Genomic DNA, 24554 nt, shown 5'->3' on the forward strand with positions numbered 1-24554 from the left:
TATTACCTCTGTTTTACTGTTGGATAGATTTAGAATGACAGTCTGATTTTCCAAAGTAATTTTTTAAACTATCAAGTTTCAGATATGAGGTTTAAACCCAGAAAATAGGAACACAGATCCTTCTCTTTTTTCACTTTTACCTATACTTTGGTCCAGACAGAAGAAAGCTTTAAGGTCTGTGTTATTTTGAAAATTGTTGGAATATCTTTTGCAAGATTAGCAAGGTATGGTGCAAACATGGCAAAAAGCTTCATACCAGAGTACAAATTATTGAAATAGTGAGAATATCCAAATTTCTACTTATTTTCAAAATTAGAATATCCAGATAATGTCACAAGCAGTTTCATCCAGATCCTACAAAAGTGTCACCTATGAAAAATACTCAAAACTTAATAATAAGCATAGTTATTCATGGTTATTAGGATCCTGTCATTAAGACATCACACATCTGAATGCAATATCATATTGTAGTATAAAGGGCACAAGTCTTAGAGTAAGGTGAACTGGGTTTGGGCTTAGTTTTGCTACTTACTGGCTGAGTGAGTGTAACAATGCTCAAGTTACTTAATATAAGTTTTATTTTACTTATAAAACAAAACTGCCTATCATGCAGAGTTATAAAGGTTGAGATAAAAGCCAGATAGCTAATTGAGATAATTATCCAGAGAAAGTTATAAGCCAAATAGGCAACTGAGCTTCAGTATAGGTAACAAATTTCTTCTAAATAATTATTGTTGTTTTTAATTTTTTGTGAACCTTGGGAAATAAATACTTGCTTCTCACTTCTGCTTCCAGTTTTATTTATCCTATACAGACAAGGAACGCTATGAAAATGAAGAGAGACCTGAGGTCCAAAAGCAGATGCTCATTGATATTGCCAAGAAGCTACCAGTTTACACAAGAACCGGAAGTGGAGGTCAGTTCATCTAAAGTCAACCAGAGAGGCAGATCAGCAAGTGTCTCAGAAAGTCTATGTCATATACAGTATATCCTTAGGCTAGCCCCTTTTTTTCTCTTCTCTTCTGAAAAACACTATGGAGTCTTTCTCAACATTTTATTATAAAAAGTTTCAAACTTCTATCTAAGATGGAAGAATTATACAATAAACATTTGTATGCCCACCACTACAGTCCACTACTAACATTGAACTATATTGATTTATCACACATCTGTTCACAAACTCATTCCTCTATCCATAATTCATAAAGCTTAATTATTTTTGGTGCATTTAAATGTAAGTAGCAGATATCAGTACACATCCAATTAAATATTTTATCATTCTTTTGAGGCTGAAATATACATATAAAAACAAGCACAAATCATAAATGTACCATTCAGTGTTTCCACAAATGTACACACTCGTGTAACCAAAATCTCCATAAATATTTCCACACCCCAGAATGTTCTTTCATGCTCCTTCCCAGTAAATCTCACTAAATACAGCCACTATTCTGATATTTTTTCCTCCATATATTATTTTACCTGCTCTAGAATTTTATATAAATAAATCTATACAGCATTTACTGTTTTGTCTGCCTTATTGTATTCAGCATAATGCTTCTGAGACTTACATTGCTGTGTATGTTATTCCCTTTATTGCTGAGTAATATTTCATTGTGTGAAAATATCATAGTTTATCCATTTACACATTAATGCACATTTGGGTTATTTCTGCTGCTTAGATATTATGAGTTAATCTGCTAAGAACATTCTTGTAAAAGTATTTGTGGAGAGATATGCCTTCATTTTTCTTGGGTAAATATCTACTGTGGAGTTTTACTGTTAGTTTTTATATGCATGACTAGAATGATACTAGCTGAACTAATTGTTTGCTTTTTAAAATTTGAAAACTAAGGCTCTTTTGACCAAAATATTCTATTTCAACACTTTAGGAAGTGTACTTTAGTTATTTATGTTCATTTGTCATTTACTTATTCAATAAATATTTATTAAGATCCTATATGACAAATAGGGAAATTTTAATATGGTCAATGTATTGGATGACATTAAGGACTTGCTGTTAATTTTGTTAGATCATTAATGTCATATGGTGATTATGATTTTTAAGCAAAGTCTTTAGGCATACTAATATATTCTGAAAAGAAGACAGACACAAATTATACAGTTTCAGATAGTAGAAAACAGAATGATGTGATAAAGCAGTGATTACAAAGAAGAGGCATATTGGACGTACTGGGTTCAGGATTATATTTTGTCTGATCTTTGTGTCTGTTAAAACTTTGCATTTGTTACTAATTTTTAACAATTAGAATATTACCAAATGAAAATCCAGATTTCTGGCTTCTCTTGAAAACTCAAACAATCTGCATTTCTACATGCAGAAATTAGCTAAAGCTGAGTAGTAAATCTCTCTTTAAATAGGGCATGGATTATCAGGTTTTCCCACAGTCTTCAACTAGCTGCTTCACTCACTACTCCCTGTTTCCTGGACCCTTGAAGCATTTTTTGCAGCCCCTATGATAGCGGGGTTCTCTAAATAAATGTCATTTGATCAGAGACTTGAAAATAAACAGGAACTGAAAATACAAAACACCCTGGGATAGGAACTAACTTGCATTAATAGGAGAAAAGACAGATAACCAGCGTGACTGGAGTACTGTAGTAGGAGAGTGGCACAAGTTAAGATTGAAGAGGTAGGCTAAGGCCAGATGATGCAGGCCATGGTAAGGAGTTTGGATATTTTTCTAAGGGTGTTGAAAATCCATTGAAGACTTTAAGTGGAAAGTGATATGATCTGATTTTCATTTTAACAGATCACCTGGCTCTTTTGTAGAAAATATACTGTGGGTGGAGGAGGGTCAATAATGAAAACAGAATGAGTAAATAGGCAGCAGTTATTGCAGTCATCCATGTGAACGATGATGGTGGCTTACACTGGGCAGTGACATTAACCATATCTTTAAAAAATCAGGCTAGAGAAAGAAATAAAAGGCATCCAAATTGGAAATGAAGGAATGAAAGTGTCACTTTGACAGATGACATGATTCTTTACATATAAAACCCTAAAGACTCCACCAAAAATATTAGAAACAATAACAAATATAGTAAAGTAGCAGGATACAGAACTCAATGTACAAAAATCCCCTGCATTCCTATATACTAGCAATGACATTTCAGAAAAAGAAATGAAAAAAAATTAATTTTGCAATTACAAAATAAGTAAGTAAGTAAATAAGTAAATAAATAAATAAATAAAACACCTAGGAATAAACTTACAAAGGAAGCGAAGGACCTATCTACTGAAAAATACAAAGCATTATTAAAAGAGATAGGAAAAGACACAATGAAATGGAAAGACTTTCTGTGTTCATGGATTAGAAAAATCAACATAGTTAAATGTCCATATTACCCAAAGCAATGTACAGAATTTTACAATCCCATTAAAATTTCAATGACATTTTAAGAATAAATAAAACAAAATTCATCAGATGTATATGGAACTACAAAAGGAACTAAAGAGACAAAGCAATCATCAGAAAAAAAGTACAAGCTGAAGGTATCACACTACCTGCCATAAAATTATACTACAGAACAAACATATTAAAAAAAACATGGTATTGGCAGTAAAACAGATATACAGACCAAAGGAACAGAATTGAGATCCTAGAAATAAAACCACATGTATATGGACAAATACATTTTTGACAAATGAACCAAAAACCTACAATGGAGAAAGGAAAGCCCCTTCAATAAATGGTGCTGGGAAAACTGAAAAGTCATATGCAAAAGAATAAAACTAGAGTAGAGTTTGTCCCATGTACAAAAATTAATTCAAAATGGATCAAAGACCTAAGGATAAGATCAGAAACAATACATTACATAGAAGAAAACATACATATTAAACTTATTAGCCTTGGTCTTAGAAAATATTTTATGAATTTGACCCCAAAGGCAAGGGGTCAAAGCAAAAATAAATGAATGTGACTATATCAAAAATAAATGAATGTGACTATATCAAATTAAAAGCTTCTGCACAGCAAAGGAAATTAACAATGAAACAAAAAAGCAACAATCAAATGGGAGAAGATATCTGCAAAAAACTGCTCTGACAATTCTTTAATATCCAAATTGTATAAAGGATGCATACAACTCAACACCAAACACACAATCCTTTTAAAAAATGAATAAACTTAAAGGAGCTAAAAGACTTGTACTTGGAAAACTAAAGTACATTGAAAAAAGAAATAGATGAAGATGCAAACAGTGTATACCATGTTCATAGACTGGAAGAATGAACATCATTAAACTGTCTATACTACCCAAAGAAATCTACTGATTCAAAGCAATCCCTATCAAAATACCAATGGCATACTTCACAGAGTTAGAACAAATACTTCAAAAATGTATATGGAAACATAAAAGACCCAGATAGCTGCAGCAATCTTAAGAAAAAAGAATGAGTAGAGACAAAATGGCGGCAGGATAGACGGACATGCCCCAAGCCTTATCCCAGACCAAACAGAATGAGCAGCTGAAATGAATAACATCCAACCCAAATTGGCAAAGGAGACTAAGCTGGTGAGATAATTTGCAGCCAGTAGGGTCAGAGGACCCCTGGAGAAAGGTAAAATCAAGCATCTGGGCAAGAGAGTCTGCCAGACCTCTGAGCCCAGAGGGTCAGAGGGAAACTGCACAGCACTGAGCCGCATCCCTGGGGACAGGCACAGTGTCTGACTGTGGAAAGAATGTCCACATGACTGCTGGAGGCACGAGATTCTAGATCTGGGTCCAAAGACATGAAAGGCTGAGCCCAGAGGGGGCCGCCTAAAGGGCTGACCAGACCACGCAGTGACAGCAGTAGAGGAGTATGGGAACCTCTTTCACATCCCACGTGGTTCAGGGTTCAGGTTCAAGGCTCAGGTTCTGGAGGAGGCCACACACAAATGAAAGAGACTAGAAAAATATTAATTTGGGAAATGGGGGCCAGGTGGAAGCCCAACTCTAGTGGGAGGACTATGCTTTGCTTTGGCCTTGACATCCCTTTTATTCAGGTTTGGGATACACACATTGCCCTTAGGCAGGCAATTCCAGTAACAAGCAGATTGTCTTATCAGTAAGGATTTACATGATTATTTGGTGGGGAAGTTGCTTCAGCTACCATTGTCTCAATTAGATAGGGAGTGGTTGGCTCTGACCTTTCAGAGCTTCAAGGTTGACCAGCCTTCCAGGTTCCTTGTCCACACCTTTCTAATTAGTGAGACAATGATTGGTTTCCAGCAGAGGAGCTCGTTCGGGCACAGTCTTTCCCCTCTCTGTGGCCTGAGCCTTACTTCACTGAACCTAGCTCATAGGACCTTTCAGATACATAGGCTTACCCATGGCTGAAGTGCAGGAGAAGGTTCGGACTTGTGGAGTCAGGGGAAAGGAGGGGGTCCAGGAGAAGTGGCAGTGAGTCTGGTGCTGAGTCATACCTGAGCCTGAGACCTGGGAAGCCATTTTGTACTGAAGATATAGCCCCTCCCTCCAGTCTCCAGGCAACCAATACAGCCAAACCTAGATTCCACCCTGAATGGTACAAAGGATTAAAAAAAAATCTGAATAGTCCCTGAGAGTCCACAGTGTCTGGCCTAAGGAGAGGCCTTCAGTACAAGCAACAGAAAACTGAGAAACTGCAGACAGTACAGAAGACTGGTATCTTAAGCCAGCCAAAGGAATGACACTTCACTTTTACATTTTTATTTTTATTTATATATATATATTTTTATTTTGTTATCTCTTTTTTTCTTCTTTTTTCTTTGTTTTCCTTTTTTTGTTTGTTGCTCTATTTTCTATTTCTTTTAGCATTATTTTTCCATCACTCTATTCTAGTTTATTTTTATTTGCTATTTTTATTTTTATACCATTTTTAAATGAATTTTTGTAAATTTATTATTATCATTATTATTATTATTTTCTTCTCATTCTCTTTCTTCTTATCAACTCATCCCCTTTCTACTTACTCTATACTGAATTGGGGTCCTCCCCATATTCATTCAATTCTTAACCTTATTTTCTGTATATAAGCTCTACCTCTACAGATTCTGCCCCCACCCTCTTTGCTGGGTGTTTGATGTTTGTATTTTTTTTGGTTTATCTATTGGTTCTGTGGTGTTTTCATATATATATATATATATATATATATATATATATATATATATATATATATATATGCAAACACATATACATACATACACACTAGAAGCCCAGTGCATCAAATTCGTGCATGGGGGCGGTGTGTCCCTCAGCCCAGCCTGCACACTCTCCAATCTGGGACCCCTTGAGGGATGTCCAACTGCCCATTTAGGCCCAATCCCAGTAGGATCTGGCCTAAATGGGCATTCAGACATCCCACTCACAATCCAGGACTGCTGGCTCCCTACTGCTCACCTGCCTGCCTTCCTGATTGCCCCTAACCGCTTCTGCCTGCCAGCCTGATCACCCCTAACCACTCCCCTGCCAGACTGATTGCCCCTAACTTCCCTCCCCTGCAGGCCTGGTCACCCTTAACTGCCCTCCCCTGCAGGCCTGGTCACCCCTAACTGCCCTCCCCTGCAGGCCTGGTCCCCCCCTGAACTACTCTCCCCTGCAGGCCTGGGTCCCCCCAAACTGTCCTTCCCTGCAGGCCCAGTCACCCCCAACTTCCCTCCTCTGCCAGCCTGGTCACCCCTTACTGCGCTCCCCTGCAGGCTTGATCATCCCCAACTGTCCTCCCTTGCAGGGCTGGTCCCTCCCAACTGCCCTCCCCTGCTGGCCTGATCCCTCCCAACTGCCCTCCACTGCTGGCCATCTTGTGGCAACCATCTTGTGTCCACATGGGGGCAGCCATCTTTGACCACATGGGGGCAGCCATCTTGTGTGTTGGAGTGATGGTCAATTTGCATATTATTCTTTTATTAGATAGGATAGAGGCCTGGTGCATGGGGGGGCCTGCTGGTTTGCCTTGAAAGGTGTCCTGGATCAGGGTGGGGGTTCTCTTGGGGCATGGGGCAGCCTGAGCAAGGGGCCTGTGGTGGTTTGCAGGCCAGCCACGCACACCAGCGACCCAAGCAGAGGCCCTGGTATCTGGGATTTATTTATCTTCTATAATTGAAACTTTGTAGCCTTCAGCAGAGGCCAGGGCAGGCCAGGAAATTGGCTTCCTCCATCACCGGGGAAACCCAAGCCTCCTGCTTGCTCTGTGGCCATAGCCATTTTTGTTGGGATTTATTTATCTTCTATAATTGAAACTTTGTAGCCTTCAGCAGGGGCCTGGGACAGCCAGGGCAGGCAGAAAGCTTGGCTTCCTCCATCACCAGGGCAACTCAAGCCTCCTGCTCCCTCCAGCTCCGTGGCTGCTGCCATTTTTGTTGGGATTTATTTATCTTCTATAAAAGAAACTTTGTAGCCTTGAGCACTGGGAGGCCTGGGCCAGCCAGGGTGTGCAGGAAGCTGGGCTTCCTCCATCGCCAGGGGCAACCCAAGCCTCCTGTTTGGTCTGTGGCCACAGCCATTTTTGTTGGGATTTATTTATCTTCAATAATTGAAACTTTGTAGCCTTGGGTGGAGGGAGGCCTGGGCTGGCCATGGTGTGCAGGAAGCTTGGCTTCCTCCATTGCCGGGGAAACCCAAGCCTCCTTCTACCTCTGTGGCCGCAGCCATCTTGGTTGGGTTAATTTGCATACTTGCTCCTGATTGGCTGGTGGGCGTTGCTTGTGGGTATAGTGGAGGTATGGTCAATTTGCATATTACTCTTCTATTAGATAGGATATATTCTCCTTTTTCTTCCTTTTTCTTTTCTCTCATATCTTTTTTTCTCTTTTTGATATCATTTGTGCTCTCTTTTCTCTCCTTTAATTCTCTTTTCTCAGGTGGTCACTTATATTGGGGTTATCAGTGTCATGAGTACATTCCTGATTTGTTCCCTTGTTTCGTGCCTTGTCGAGGTGAATTTTATCTTGTCTGGCCAATGTGCTAGAGAGCAAGTCACATAATCAGACACCTGGAGATGAAACTCCATCCACAAATAGGCCAATAACATCCCAGATCCAACTACAGAGGCAGGAAGAAGGCTGCAGTGAGAGAGAGCGTGTGAGTGAGTGAGGGAGCAAAAGAGGAGTGTGTGGTCATGTGGGGTGTGTGTGTGTGTGTGTGTGTGTGTGTGTGTGTGTATGAGTGAGGCACAGTTAGACCCTGCAGGACCTTTGAGGGCAGGCTAACCTGGCTTGCCTAACTAAGCAGCCTCTATTACTGTTACAAACAGTATCAGGAGGCCGGCTTGTCCTGAGAGGCCTAGACTTTTTGAAGGGGAGAGCTGCTGTAACTGGGAGCCCAGCCTCACCTCCACCCAAGGTGCCCTCAGATAACACCTGAGACTTGATAGCCACCGCTGCCAGGGACCTGCTACCTCAGCTGTGGTCCCACGGACACCAAGTCTCAAGACACCCCGGGCACAGGCTGCTGTGAGTTCTGAAGCATGCTCCCCTCTAACCAGCCCAAGAGTTTAGCCCAAGGCACTGCAAATATGCAAGCAGCAGACACGTGAGCAGCTTGCTCCTGTCCAAGGAGCAGCAGCCTGGCGAGCAGCCTGCCCCAGGCCTAAAAGCAGCAGCCTCACGTGGTCTGCCCCTGTCAAAGAAGCAGAAGCTGTGTGAGTGACCCACTCCCGGTCCGAGTAGCAGCAACCATGTGAGCAGCCTATCCCCCGTCCGAGGAGCAGCAGCCGCGTAAGCAGACATCCCTTGTCTGAGGAGCAGTAGCTGTGAGAGAGGCCTGCACCTATACAGGAGCAGCAGCCCTGCAAACAACCTACCCCTGTCCAAGGAGCAGCAGCCTCACGAGCACCCCGCACCATCTGAGGAACAGCAACAGCGAGCAGCCAGCCCCCATCCAAGGAGTGGCAGCCACATGAGCAGTCCACCCCGTCTGAGGAGCAGGAGCCATGTGAGCAGCCCACACTCATCCAAGGAATAGCAGCTGTGCGAGCAGTCTCCCCCCACTAGCCAGAGGAGCCATCACTGCTGCTAACAGCACCCACCATAGGAGCAGATCCCAACTGAGGACCCAGCACTACTGAGATCACCCGAGGAGCAACTGCAGCCCGATAAGCCACTGCCACACAAGGAGCAGCCCCTGCACAACTTGAAATCTAGATCAGTCAGTGAGATCAGAAATGGGTAGACAAGGAAATCCCCAAAGGAAAGAAAAGGAGAAAGCACCAGAAAAGCAGCTAAGTGAAACAGAGGCATGCAATATGGCAGAAAAATAATTCAGAATAACGGTCATACAGTTTATAACCTGAATGGTTGAAAAAATCAACAACTTATGTAAGAATCAAGAAGAAATGAAGAGTGATATAGCTGGAATAAAAAACACCATGGAAAGTCTCAACAGTAGAATAAGAGAAGCAGATGACCGAATTAGGGAATTAGAAGACAGGGAAGCAAAACACACCAAAACTGAACTGCAATTCGAGAAAAAAAATTAAAAGACAGGAAAAGAGCCTAAGGGAGCTATGGGAAAACAGGAAACGAAGCAACATATGAATAATAGGGGTTCCAGAACAACAGGAAGAGGAATGAGGGTTAGAAAACCTATTTGAAGAAATAATGTCAAAAAACTTCCCTGATGTGGGGAAGAAAGAAGTCACACAAGCACAGAGAGTCCCAAACAATATGAACCCGAAAAGGCCCACACCAAGACACAACATAATTACAATGGCAAAAGTTCAGGACAAAGAGAGAGTATTAAAGACTGCAAGAGAGAGACAGAAAGTTACGTACAAGGGATCTTACATTAGATTATCAAATGATTTCTCAACAGACACACATCAGGACAGAAAAGAATGGAAGGAAGTTTACAAAGTGATGCAAAGCAAGGGACTGATTCCAAAAACACTCTATCCAGCAAGACCATCATTCAAAACTGAAGAGGAAATCAGGAGCTTCACAGACAAAAAAAAAAAGGCTAAGGGAGTTTACCAGTACTAATAGAGCAATATAAGAAATACTAAAGGGACTGGAGTAAACAGAAGAAAAAGGTAAGAAGAAACAAAGGCACAAAAAATAAAAATGGCTACAAACAAGTACCTTTAATTAATAACTTTAATCATAAACAGAGTAAAAGCTCCAATCAAAAGATATCGAGGGGTTCAATGGTAAAAAAAAAACAAACAAACAAAAAAAAACATGACCCATATATATGCTGTCTACAAGAGATCCACCTCAGAACAAGGGACTCACACAGACTGTAAGTGAAGTGATGGAAAAATATCTTTCAGGCAAATGGAAATGAAAAAAAGCTGGGGTAGCAATACTTATATCTGACAAAATAGACCTCAAAGTGAAGACCATAACAAGAGACAAGAAAGGCCACTTCATAAAGGGATCAATACAACAAGAGGACATAATCCTGATAAACATACATGCACCCAATGCAGGAGCAACCAAATAAATTTTTAAAAAATCTTCTGGAAGATATAAAGGGAGAAATCGACAACAATACAATCATAATAGGGGACTTCAATACACCACTGACATCACTGGATAAATCCTCTAGACAAAAAAAACCAGCAAAGAAAAAGCAATCCTAAATGACTCACTAGATCAGATGGACTTAATTGACATCTTCAGAACATTTCACCCCAAAACCAAGGAATATACATTCTTCTCAAGTGCACAGGGACATTTTCAAAAATAGAGCACAGATTGGGTCACAAGCAAAGTATCCCCAAATTCAAGAAGATTGGAATCATATCCAGCATCTTCTCAGACCAAAATGGCGTAATATTAGAAATAAACTACAATAAAAACAAGCCAAAAATTCAAACACTTGGAAGCTGAAGAGCATGCTATTAAGCAATGATTGGGTAACCAAATAGATCAAGGTAGAAATTAAAGCATCCTGGAAACTAATGACAATAAAAACACAACAATCCAAAATCTATGGGATACAATGAAAATAGTCCTGAGAGAGAAGTTTATAGCTCTACAGGACTACCTCAAAAAAACAAGAAAAAATGGTAGGAAATCATCTAACTCTACAACTCAAAAAATGATAAAGAGAGCAACAAGGAAAGCCCAGAGTGAGCAAAAGGAAGGAGATAATAAAGATTAGAGCAGAAATAAATGACATAGAGACAAAAAAAAAAAACCAACAACAACAACAACAACAAAAAAACACACAACAACAATACAAAAGCTCAATGAAACTAAGAGCTGGTTCTTTGAAAGGATAAAGAAGATTGATGAACCTCTAGCCAGGTTAACCAAGAAGCAAACAGACAAGACCCAAATAAAAAAAAATCAGAAGTGAAAGAGGCAAAATAACAACAGAACTCACAGAAATACAAAAGATTGTTAAAAAATACTATGAACAACTCTATTCTAACAAACTAGACAACCTGGAGGAAATGGACATATTCCTAGAAAAATTCAATCCTCCAAAACTCAATCAGGAAGATTCTAAAAATCTCAATAGGCTGATAAATATGGATGAAATTGAAGCCGTCATCAAAAAGATTCCAGCAAACAAAAGCCCGGGGCCAGATGGCTTCACAGGGGAATTTTAACGAACATTTAAGGAAGAACTGAAACCTATCCTCCTCAGATTATTCCAAAAAAATTCATGAGGAAGGAACACTTCCAAGCTCATTCTATGAAGCCAGCATCACCCTAATACCAAAACCAGATAAAGTCAACACAATGAAAGAAAATTACAGGCCAATATCCCTCATGAACATACATGCCAAAATCCTCAACAAAATTCTAGCAAATCGGATCCAGCAGTACATCAGAAAGTATATACACCATGACCAAGTAGGATTTATCCCGGTGAAGCAAGGATGGTACAATATTCGCAAATCAATAAATGTGATACATCACATAAACAAATTGAGAGATAAAAATCTCATAGTCATATCAATTGATGCAGAAAAAGCATTTGACAAAATCCAATACCCTTTCTTGATAAAAACTATGAGGAAGGTGGGAATGGAAGTATCATACCTCAACATAATAAAAGCCATATATGAAAAACCCACAGACAACATCATACTCAATGGGCAAAAATTAAAACCATTTCCCCAAGAACAGGAACAAGACAGGGATGCCCACTATCACCACTCCTGTTTGACATAGTACTGGAAGTACTAGCCATTGCGATCAGACAAGAAGAAGAAATAAAAGGCATGAAAATTGGAAAAGAAGAAGTAAAACTGTCTTTATTCACAGATGATGTGATACTGTACATTGAAAACCCTAAAGACTTCATCAAAAAATTATTACACTTAATAAATGAATTCAACAATGTAGCAGGATACAAAATTAACGCCCAGAAATCTATGACATTTCTATACAACAATAGTGAACTTACAGAAAGCGGGACTAAAAAAGCAATCCCATTTATCATCACACCAAAAAAAATTAAGATGCCTAGGAATAAACTTAACAAAGGAGGTAAAAGACCTATACGCAGAAAACTACAGGACACTGAAAAAAGAAATAGAGGAAGACATAAACAGATGGAAGAACATACCATATTCATGGATTGGTAGAATCAACATAATCAAAATGTCCATACTACCGCAAGCAATCTATAGATTCAATGTACTCTCCTTTAAAATACCAATAGCATGTTTCACAGACCTAGAACGAATTTCCTAAAAATTCATCTGGAATGAAAAAAGACCCCGAATAGCTGCAGCAATCCTGAGAAAGAAGAACAAAGTTGTTGCAATCTCAATACCAGATTTCAAGCTGTATTACAAAACCACTATTCTCAAAACAGCCTGTAACTGGCACAAGAATAGACATATACACCAATGGAATAGAAGAGAGAACCCAGAAATCAACCCAAAACACTATGCTCAATTAATATTCGACAAAGGAGGCAAGAACAAACAATGGAGGCAAGACGGTCTCTTCAATAAATGGTGTTGGGAGAATTGGACAGATACATGCAAAAAAAATGAAACTAGACCACCAACTTACACCATACACAAAAATAAACTCAAAATGGATGAAGAACTTATACATAAGACGGGAAATCTTAAAAATACTAGAGGAATCCACAGGCAGCAAAATCTCAGACATATGCCAAAGCAATTTCTTCACTGATACTGCTCGTAGGACAATGGAAACTAGAGAGAAAATAAGCAAATGGGACTACATCAAAATAAAAAGCTTCTGCACAGCAATAGAAACCATCAACGAAACAACAAGAAAGCCCACTGCATGGGACAACATATTTGGCAATGTTATCACCTATAAGGATTTCATCTCCCACATTTTCAGAGAACTCATACAACTTAACAAAGGAAGATAAACAATCCAATCGGAGGAGGGAATAATGGCGGCGGAATAGACAGACGTGTTCCGAGCCTTGTCCCGGAGCAGAAAGAAAGAACAGCTGAGGGTCGCACAAGGAGTGTTTGTTGGCTGGTTGGGAGACAGCTGAATTCCAGAAGGAGGTGGGGGACTGCTAAACGGGGTTCCCCTGACCTGGCAGCACCAACTGCGGCTGGGTCCCCTCCCGGAGCTGCGGTCTTGGACGCGGAGTCTGCGCCATCTTGATCCGGAAAGTGGAGCTTATCGGAAGCCTGAGAATCCACAACTGCGGCACCCAAGGAACGATTGCGAGCCCCAGAACAACGCTCCCCAATTGGCACAAACACACGGGTTCAGAGGAGCTCTACACTCCACCACGGAAAGGTCAGATTTCGCCTGGGATAAGGTGAGGTCTCTGGTCCCGGCGGGAGAGAGGAAGGCGTGTTTTGCGGGAGCTGGAGGACCAGGGAAGTCTGTGCCTAGAAAAATCCGTGGCTGTAGGGGCTGGCGTGATCTGTGATTGTGGAAAGGGGTCCTCAGAGCTGCTAAGAGAGGGGCACTCTAAAAAGCAACCCATTTTGATCTGACGTGCAGGGACACCCTAAGAATTTCAGGCAGTCCAGACTTATGCGCAGCCCCTGCGTTCCCTGGGTGCCTGGGCTTACGCGCAGTCCCGGAGTTCGCACAACTGGGCTTTTTCGTCTTCAAATTCTTGCTTCTGATTACTAAGCCCAATACATAGGATCACCCAGTTGGGGACACCCAGGGAGACTGCAGGGGAAAGTTGTTTTTCTGGAACCTTGGGATCGGAGCAGGGAGTGACCATCTGAGAGTCAGCTCTGAGGCAGCCCACTCCCACAAACCGGTAGTGAGTGCCACAGGGAAAGAAGGCTCTAACACTGCCTAGAGAGGCCATAGATAGACCCAGAAGTCAATCCAGAAACACTGCCACCCAGGGGCTGAATCACAAATTGACTCTTGTGTAATCAAAAATAAAGGAATACGAGAAATTAAGACACACCAACTGCTTAAAATCAGGACTGGCTTACAACACTGAAGAGCAGTGGATTGCAGGGAACTGCAATACTGTCTGGACTGAGAAACAGGCATGCCAAACAGAAAAACAGAGGAAGTGAATGACCTTCACTACTTCACATCTTATTTTTACCTTTTATTTTTTTATTTTTTTATAATTTTCATTTTTTGCATCTTTTAATCAAGAAACTTTTTTTTCTTTTTTCATCACTTGATTTTACCTTTTTAATTATTACATTTTTATTTTCAATCCGTATTATTACTACTGCTATTTTATCTTTTTTTTTTAAGTGTCATTTTATTTTCTCTTCATTTTATTTTGGGATTAGGGTTCTACATTCTATTTTTTATCTTTCCTTTAGCATCGTTTTACTCTATCTCAACTCTACCTTTAGGCCATCACTCTCTTCCTAACCTCCCCCTTTTCAGTGTCCTGTTTATCTTACCCTTTTACCGCTTTAGATTTTCCCTATTCTTTCTGTTTACCCCTTGTTACAATTTCACCCTACTTACATATCTAATCTCCAATCCCCTGCTCCAAGTCCACATACACCTCTCCCTTCGCTGTCTGAGCTATCCATAAACTTGTCCTTCTCTCTGTCCTTTTGTTGTTGTTTGCTTGAATGTAGATTATATCGAATTTTTATGCTTTTTTGTGAGATTGTTCTGCTTATTCTTCTTTTGTTTATTTTTTTGTTTGTTTTGTGCTTCAGCTTTCCCTTGCCTCATTCCATATTAGTTGGTGTTGTAGTTTGTACTGATCCCCAGGCACTTGTTGATGGCATTTGCTGGGATTAGTGATTGTTCTATTGGAGTTTTATCCCCAATATATATAGTCTGTTCCCCTTTCTCTCTTAGTTACTTTCTTGTCTCTCTTATTTTTTTTTCTTTACTTTCCCTTTTCCCAATTTCATTTTCACACTGCTTATTTCTTTTTTTCTTTCTTTCTTTCTTTTTTCCTCTTCTTCTTTCTCTCCTATCACCTAATTTGCCTTTCTCTGGTGGTCACCTATATTGGAGGTTATTAATATCGTGAATACATTCCTGCTCAGTGCCTTGTTAGTTGTACCTGGTAGAGCTGTAGTTTGTGCCTTTAAATCAACCCAGGAGAGAGAGAACTACATAACCAGACACCCAGAGAAGAGAGACCATGGGGAGACAAAGAAGCAGCCCGCATATGAAAGAAAAGCAGGCATCACCAGAAAAGGAAGTAAACGAAATGGAGGCAAGCAACCTTCCAGAAAAAGAATTCAGAGAAATGGTCATAAGGTGGCTGAAAAGAATGGAAGACAAATTCGACAATATGAGCAAGAACCAAGAGGAAATGAAGAAGAACCAAGAAGAAATGAAAAATGACATCGCTGCTGTAAAGAACTCAATAAAAAGCATCAAGAGTAGACTAGAAGAAGCAGAGGACCGCATCAGTGAGCTAGAAGACAAGATGGAAAAAAATACCCAAGTAGAGCAACTTCTAGAAAAAAAAATTAAAAGGCAGGAGGAGAGTCTAAGAGAACTTTGGGACAACACAAAACAAAACAACATCCGCATAATAGGGGTTCCAGAAGGAAAGGAAGCTGAGCAAGGAATAGAAAACCTCTTTGAAGAAATAATGACAGAAAATTTCCCTGATATAGGGAAGAAATAACCCACACAAATCCAAGAAGCTCACAGAGTCCCAAGCAAAATGAACCCCAAAAGACCGACGCCAAGGCACATTATAATTAAATTGGCAAACACCAACGACAAAGTAAGAATCTTAAAAGCAGCAAGAGAGAGACAGAAAGTTACATACAAAGGAACCCCCATCAGACTAGCAACTGATTTCTCAACAGAAACTCATCAGGCCAGAAGGGAATGGAATGAAATATACAAAGTCATGCAAAGGAAGGGTCTGAATCCAAGAATACTGTACCCAGCAAGGCTGTCAATCAAAACTGAAGGTGAAATCAGGAGCTTCACAGACAAAAAAGGACTAAGGGAATTTATTACCACCAAACCAGCAATGCAAGAAATGCTAAAGGGTCTGCTGTAAAAAAAAAAAAAAAAAAAAAAAAGAAATAGGAAGCGAAGAAGGAACACAGGGGTAAAGAATAGGAATGGCGACAAATAAGTACCTATCAATAATAACTTTAAATGTAAATGGATTAAATGCCCCAATCAAAAGACATAGGGTAACGGATTGGATAAGAAAACACGACCCATATATCTGCTGTCTACAAGAAACCCACCTCAGAAAAAAAGACGCACAAAGACTGAGGGTGAAGGGATGGAAAAAGGTTGTCCAGGCAAATGGAACTGAAAAAAAGCTGGGGTAGCAATACTTATTTCTGACAAATTAGATCTCAAACTGAAGGACATAACAAGAGATAAGGAAGGCCATTTCATAATACTAAAGGGAGCAATCCAACAAGAAGAAATAACTCTGGTAAACATATATGCACCCAATACAGGAGCACCCAAATACATAAAAAAAACTCCTGGAGGATATCAAGGGAGAGATTGACAGCAATACAATCATAGTAGGAGACTTTAATACCCCACTATTACCATTGGACAAATCCTCTAAACAAAACATCAGCAAAGAAACATCAATCCTAAATGACTCACTAGACCAGATGGAATTAATTGACATCTTCAGAACATTTCACCCCAAAGCCACAGAATATACATTCTTCTCAAGTGCACATGGGTCATTTTCAAAGATAGACCATATGTTGGGACATAGCAAAGTCTCTTCAAATTCAAGAAGATAGAAATCTTATCAAGCATCTTCTCAGACCACAGTGGCATAAAACTGGAAATCAACTACAATAAAAACAACCCAAAGAAATCAAACACATGGAGACTAAACAGCATGCTATTAAACCATGACTGGGTTACCAGAGAGATCAAAGAAGAAATAAAAAACATCATGACAACAAATGACAATGAAAACACTACAATCCAAAATCTATGGGACACAGCGAAAGCAGTCTTGAGAGGGAAGTTCATAGCTCTACAAGCCTACTGCAAAAAACAAGAAACAGGGGTAATAAATTACCTAACCCAACAACTCAAAGAGTTAGAAAAAGAGCAACAAGAAAAGCCCAGTGTAAGCAGAAGGAAGGAAATAATAAAGATCAGAGCACAGATAAACGACATAGAGACCAAAGAAACAATACAAAAGATCAACAAAACCAAGAGCTGGTTCTTTGAAAGGATAAACAAGATTGATGAACCTCTAGCCAGGCTCACCAAGAAGCAAAGAGAGAGGACCCAAATAAACAAGATCAGAAATGAAAGAGGTAAAATAACAACAGATCCTGCCGAAATACAAAGGATTGTTAAAAAATACTACGAACAACACTATTCCAACAAACTGGACAACCTGGAGGAAATGGACATATTCCTAGAAAAATATAACCTTCCAAAACTCAATCAGGAAGAATCTAAACAGCTCAACATGCCAGTAACTATGGAAGAAATTGAAGCAGTCATCAAAGAGCTTCCGGCAAACAAAAGCCCGGGGCCAGACGGCTTCACAGGAGAGTTCTACCAAACATTTAAGGAAGAACTAAAACCTATCCTCCTCAGACTATTCCAAAAAATTCAAGAGGAAGGAACACTTCCATGCTCCTTCTATGAATCCAGCATCACCCTAATACCAAAAGCATATAAAGACAACACAATGAAGGAGAATTACAGGCCAATATCCCTCATGAATGTAGATGCCAAAATCCTCAACAAAATTCTAGCAAATAGGATCCAGCAGTACATCAGAAAGATCATACACCATGACCAAGTAGGGTTTATCCCAGGAATGCAAGGATGGGTCAATATCCGCAAATCAATAAATGTGATACATCACATAAACAAATTGAGAGATAAAAATCACATAGTCATATCAATTGATGCAGAAAAAGCATTTGACAAAATCCAACACTCTTTCTTGATAAAAACTCTCAACAAGGTGGGAATAGAAGGATCATACCTCAACATAATAAAAGCTTTATATGATAAACCCACAGCTAACATCATACTTAATGGGCAAAAACTAAAACCATTTCCCCTAAGAACAGGAACAAGACAGGGATGCCCACTCTCACCACTCCTGTTTGACATAGTACTGGAAGTATTAGCCACTGCAATTAGACAAGAAGAAGAAATAAAAGGCATCCAAATTGGAAAAGAAGAAGTAAAGCTGTCCTTATTTGCAGATGACATGATATTGTACATAAAAAACCCGAAAGACTCCATCAAAAAACTAACAGACTTAATAAATGAATTCGGCAATGTAGCAGGATACAAAATTAACACCAAGAAATCTATGGCATTTCTATACACCAACAGTGAACAGAAAGAGAGACTGAAAAAGCAATCCCATTTTCCATCGCACCAAAAAAATTAAGATACTTAGGAATAAACCTAACCAAGGAGGTAAAAGACCTATATGCGGAAAACTACAGGACACTGAAAAAAGAGATAGAGGAAGATGTAAACAGATGGAAGAACATACCATGTTCATGGATTGGTAGAATCAACATCATTAAAATGTCCATACTTCCCAAAGCAATCTATAGATTCAATGCACTCCCCATTAAAATACCAACTACATATTTCACAGACCTAGAAAGAACTCTCCAAAAATTCATCTGGAATAAAAAAAGACCCCGAATAGCCACAGCAATCCTGAGAAAGAAGAATAAAGTAGGAGGGATCTCAATACCAGATTTCAAGCTGTATTACAAAGCCACTGTCCTCAAAACAGCCTGGTACTGGCACAAGAACAGACATGTAGATCAATGGAACAGAATAGAGAATCCAGATATCGACCCAAACCAATATGCGCATTTAATATTTGACAAAGGAGGCATGAGCATACAATGGAGTCAAGACAGTCTCTTTAATAAATGGTGTTGGGAAAATTGGACAGATACATGCAAAAAAATGAAACTAGATCAACAACTTACACCATACACAAAAATAAACTCAAAATGGGTACAGGACTTAAATATAAGACAGGAAACCATAAAAATACTGGAGGAATCCACAGGCAGCAAAATCTCAGACATATGCCAAAAGAACTTTTTCACTGATACTGCCCCTAGGGCAATGGAAGCCAAAGAGAAAATAAACAAATGGGACTACATCAAAATAAAAAGCTTTTTCACAGCAAAAGAAACCATCCACAAAACAACAAGAAACCCCACTGTATGGGAGAACATATTTGCAAATGTTATCACTGATAAAGGTTTAATCTCCAACATCTACAGGCAGCTTATACAACTTAATAAAAGGAAGATAAATGATCCAATAAAAAAATGGGCAACAGACCTAAATAGAATCTTTTCGAAAGAAGACAGAAGGAGGGCCAAGAGACACATGAAAACATGCTCAAAGTCACTAATTATCCGAGAGATGCAAATCAAAACGACAATGCGATACCATCTCACACCTCTCAGAATGGCTATCATCAACAAATCAACAAACGACAAGTGTTGGCGAGGATGCGGAGAAAAAGGAACCCTCGTGCACTGCTGGTGGGAATGCAGACTGGTGCAGCCACTGTGGAGAACAGTATGGAGTTTCCTCAAAAAACTGAAAATGGAACTCCCATTTGACCCAGTAATCCCACTCCTGGGAATATATCCTAAGAAACTAGAAACACCAATCACAAAGGATATATGCACCCCTATGTTCATAGCAGCACAATTTACCATAGCTAAGATTTGGAAACAGCCTAAGTGCCCGTCAGCAGATGACTGGATCAGGAAACTATGGTACATCTACACAATGGAATACTATGCTGCCATAAAAAAGAAGGAATTACTACCATTTGTAGGCACCTGGATGGAATTAGAGAACATTATGCTAAGTGAAATAAGCCAGTCAATGAAAGAAAAATACCACATGATCTCACTCATTTGGGGATAATGAAAAACATTATAAACTGATGAACAAAAAGATAGATACAGAGGCAGTAAAGCATCAAACAGACTGTCAAATTACAGCAGTAAGTTTAGGGAGAGGTGGGGGAAATAAGAGATCAACTGAAGGACTTATATGCATGTATATAAGAGTAACCAACGGATGCAAAACATTGGGGGTGAGGCATGTATGGGAGTGGGGTGGGGGGCAATGGTAAGATATGTACACATATAATACCTTAATAAAAAAAATAAAACAAAACAAAACAAACAAACAAACAAACAAAAAAACAATCCAATCAAAAAAATGGGCAAAGGACCTAAATAGACACTTTTCAAAAGAGGACATTAGGAAGGCCAAGAGTCATATGAAAACATACTCAAAATCACTAATCATCTGTGAGATGGAAATCAAAACAACAATGAGGTACTATCTCACACCTGCCAGAGTATCTATCACCAACAAATCAGCAAACAACATGTGCTGGCGAGGGTGCAGAGAAAAAGGAACCCTCATGCACTGCTTGTGGGAATGCAGACTGGTGCAGCCACTGTAGAGAACAGTATGGAGTTTCCTCAAAAAACTAAAAATGGAACTCCCATTTGACCCTGCGATCCCACCTGTAGGAATATATTCCAAGACTCTAGAAGCACCAATCTGAAAGGATATATGCACCCCTATGTTCATAGCAGCACAATTCACCATAGCTAAGATTTGGAAACAGCCTAAGTGCCCATCAGCAGATGAGTGGATTAAAAAACTGTGGTACATCTACACAATTGAATACTACACTGCGTTTAAAAAGAAGGAATTCTTACCATTTGCAAAAGCATGGATGGAACTGGAGAGCATTATGCTAAGTGTTAAGCAGTAAGAGAAAGATAAATATCACATGATCTCACTCATTGGTGGGATATATTGAACAATATAAACTGATGAACAAAAACAGATCCAGAAACAGAGAAGCATTAATCAGACCATCAAACCTGGGAGAGATCAACCAAAGGACTTGTATGCATGCACATAAGCCTAACCAATGGACACAGACAACAGGGGGGGTGAGGGCATGAATGGGGATGTTTGGGGAGGTAATGGTGGGATAAGGACACATATGTAATACCTTAATCAATAAAGAATTTTTAAAAAAGAATGAGTAGAGGGGATCACAATACTGGATGTCAAACTACACTACAAAGCCATTATAACCAAAGCAGCCTGGTATGGGGCACAAGAACAGGCATAATGAGCAATGGATAAGAACACAGACCCCAGACATTGACCCACACCATTGTGTTCAATTAATATTTGACAAAGGAGGCAAGAACATATAATGGAGTAAAGAGTTTCTTCAACAAATGGTGTTGGGAAAACTGGAAAGACAGATGAAACGAGGCCACCAACTTGTCCCATACACAAGAATAAACTCAAAGTGGGTAAAAGACTTAAATGTAATTAATGAAACCATAAAAATCTTAGAAGAAAACATAGGCAGTAAAATCTCATATATTTCACTTGACTATATATTTATGGATACATCTCCTAGGGCAAAGGAAACTAAGGAGAAAATAAACAAATGGGACTACATCAAAATAAAAAGCTTCTGCACAGCAAAAGAAACCACCATCAAATTAAAAAGAAGACCCACTGAATGGGAGAATATATTTGCCAATGATATATCTGATAATGGATTTATATCCCAAATATATAAATTACTCATACAACTCAACAAAAAGAAGACAAGCAATCCAATTTAAAAATTGGCAGAAGACCTGAATAGACATTTCTCCAAAGAGGACATACTAATGGCCAAGAGACACATGAAAAAAGGATCAAAGTCACTGATCATCAGAAAGATGTAAATTAAAATGATAATGATAATTCACATCTGTCAGAATGGCTATCATCAGAAAAATCAACAGACAACGAGTGCTGGCCAGGATAAGGACAAAGGGAATACAAGTTCACTGTTGGTAGAAATGCAGATTGGTGCAGCCACTTTGGAAAGCCGTATGGAGTTTCCTTTAAAAGTTAAAAATAGAACTTCCATCTGACCCAGCGATCCCACTTCTGGGAATATATCCTAAAAACCCCAAAACACCAATCAGAAAGAATATATGTACACTTATGTTCATAGCAGCATTATTTACAATAGCTAAGATTTGGAAACAGCCCAAGTTCCCATCAGTAGATGAATGGATAAAAAAGCTGTGGGACATTTACACTATGGAATTCTATGCAGCTGTGAAAAATAGGGATCTCTTACCTTTTGGGACAGCATGGATGGATCTGGAGAATATTATGCTATGTGAAATAAGTTAGACTGAGAAAGAGAAATATCACATGATCTCACCTATTTGTGGAATTTAGTGAACAAAAGGAATTTACCAACAAAATAAGACCTGAAGCAGGGAGGCATGGAACAGACTGACATACCTGGATGTGGGGTTGGGGGGATAAGAAGAGATAAGCCAAAGAACTTATATACTTACTAGAGGCCCGTTGCAGGAGGATTCCTGCAATAGGGCTTCCTGCAGTGGTCTCTGCCGCTTCGCGTGCTTCCCTCCCTTCTCCCCCGCCCTGCCTGCTTCCCTCCCTTCTTCCCTGCTCCACCTGCTTCCTTCCCTTCTCCCCAGCCCCGCCTGCTTCCCTCCAGTCTCTGCCACCCAGCCTGCTTCCCTCCCTTCTCTGCAGCCCTGCCTACTTCCCTAGTCTCCACCACCCCACCTGCTTCCCTCCAGTCTCGCCGCCCTACTTGCTTCTCTGCAGCTTCGCTCCCTTCTCCAGCACTTGGCTTCCTTCTACACTGTTTTCAGTCTTTGCTCTGCACCTGGATATGCAAATTAACCACCATCTTGGGTTGGCTCATTTGCATATTCACTCCTGATTGGCTGGTGGGCGTGGCTTTGTGGGCCGTAGTAGAGGTACAATCAATTTGCATATTTCTCTTTTATTAGATAGGATATGTATAGCCCATGGACACAGGCACTAGGGTGGTGAAGACATATGGGAGTGGGTAGGGGCTGGGAGAAGTGGGCAGGGGGGAAGGAGGAGAAAATGGGAGATATCTGTAATGCTATCAACAATAAAAATATATATTTAAAAAAATAGAGGAAAAAAAGGACAGAGGATCTGAACAGACACTTCTCCCAAGAAGACAAATGGCCAATAGATATGTGAAAAGATGCTCAACTTGGTTAGCTATTAGAGAATTGCAAATCAAAACTACAATGAGATACCACCTCACACAGGTTAGAATGCCTATTATCAATAAGGAAATTAATAACAAGTGTTGGAGAAGTTGTGGAGGAAAAGGAACCTTCATTCCCTGCTGATGGGAATATAAACTGGTACAGCCACTATGGAAAACAGTATGGCGGTTCCTCAAAATTAAAAATGGAATTACCTTTTGACCCAACAAACCTCTCCTGGGTATCTACCCCCAAAATTTGAAAACATTTATTCGCAAAGATATATACCCAACTATGTTCATTACAGCATTATTCATGGTGGCCAAGACACGGAAACAACCAAAGTGTCCATCAATAGATGATTGGATAAAGAAGATGTGATACGTATATACCATGGAATATTTCTCATCCATAAGAAAATATAAAATACGCCACTTGAGAAAACATGGATGGAGGTTGAGAATATTGTACTAAGTGAAATAAGTCAGTCAGATAAAGCTAAGAACCATATGATTTCACTCATATGTGGGATATAAGTGAAATTCAGAGACATAGACAACAGTATGCTCATTACCAGAGGGAAGGAGGTTGGGGGGAGTAAAGGGGGCCAAATACCTGGTGATAGATGATATGACTTTTTGGTTGGGCACACAATGCAATATATAGATCATATATCATAGAAATGTACACTTGAAACCTATATAATCTCATTAACCTATATCCCCCCAAAAATTTCATTAAAAATAAAATTTTAAAATATGCTGAAAGAGTCAAACAGGCAAGTACCCTTCTTTCTTGCCTCAATTGTATCAAACTTTGATCACTATCTATCATTGGAAATGAACACATACTGTGCTGAATTAGAAGTCTATTATATTGAATCAGTTGTGTGTGTTTAGTGTACACTTTTGATGAAATTATGATATTAGCTCAAATTATTCATAATATTAGTTGTTACACTTAATGTCATTAAACACAGTCATACTCTATCAATAAATACAGAGAAAATGAGCAGGAAAAGAAAATGCTTTTTCAAAAAGATATATACAACCCTATGTCTATTGCAGCATTATTTACTACTAGGGGACCAGTGCACCTTGAAAGGAACTGTGGGCCACGAGGC

The 24554-nt window shown here is 39.5% G+C and overlaps 1 protein-coding gene across 3 annotated transcripts in view; it reads left to right on the forward strand.

The window, feature by feature from the left end:
- The window catches only part of ZDHHC15 (zDHHC palmitoyltransferase 15), a 441448-nt gene that overhangs the window by 177050 nt on the left and 239844 nt on the right, over window positions 1-24554 (forward strand). For all 3 annotated transcript variants that reach the window (XM_080652621.1, XM_080652622.1, XM_080652623.1), the window contains one exon: window positions 796-916. In XM_080652621.1, the coding sequence (XP_080508747.1) occupies window positions 796-916 (121 nt within the window). The remainder of the gene's footprint in view (window positions 1-795; window positions 917-24554) is intronic.

Source organism: Plecotus auritus (assembly GCF_963455305.1).
Source record: "Plecotus auritus genome assembly, chromosome: X".
NCBI classification, from domain to species: Eukaryota; Metazoa; Chordata; class Mammalia; order Chiroptera; family Vespertilionidae; genus Plecotus; species Plecotus auritus.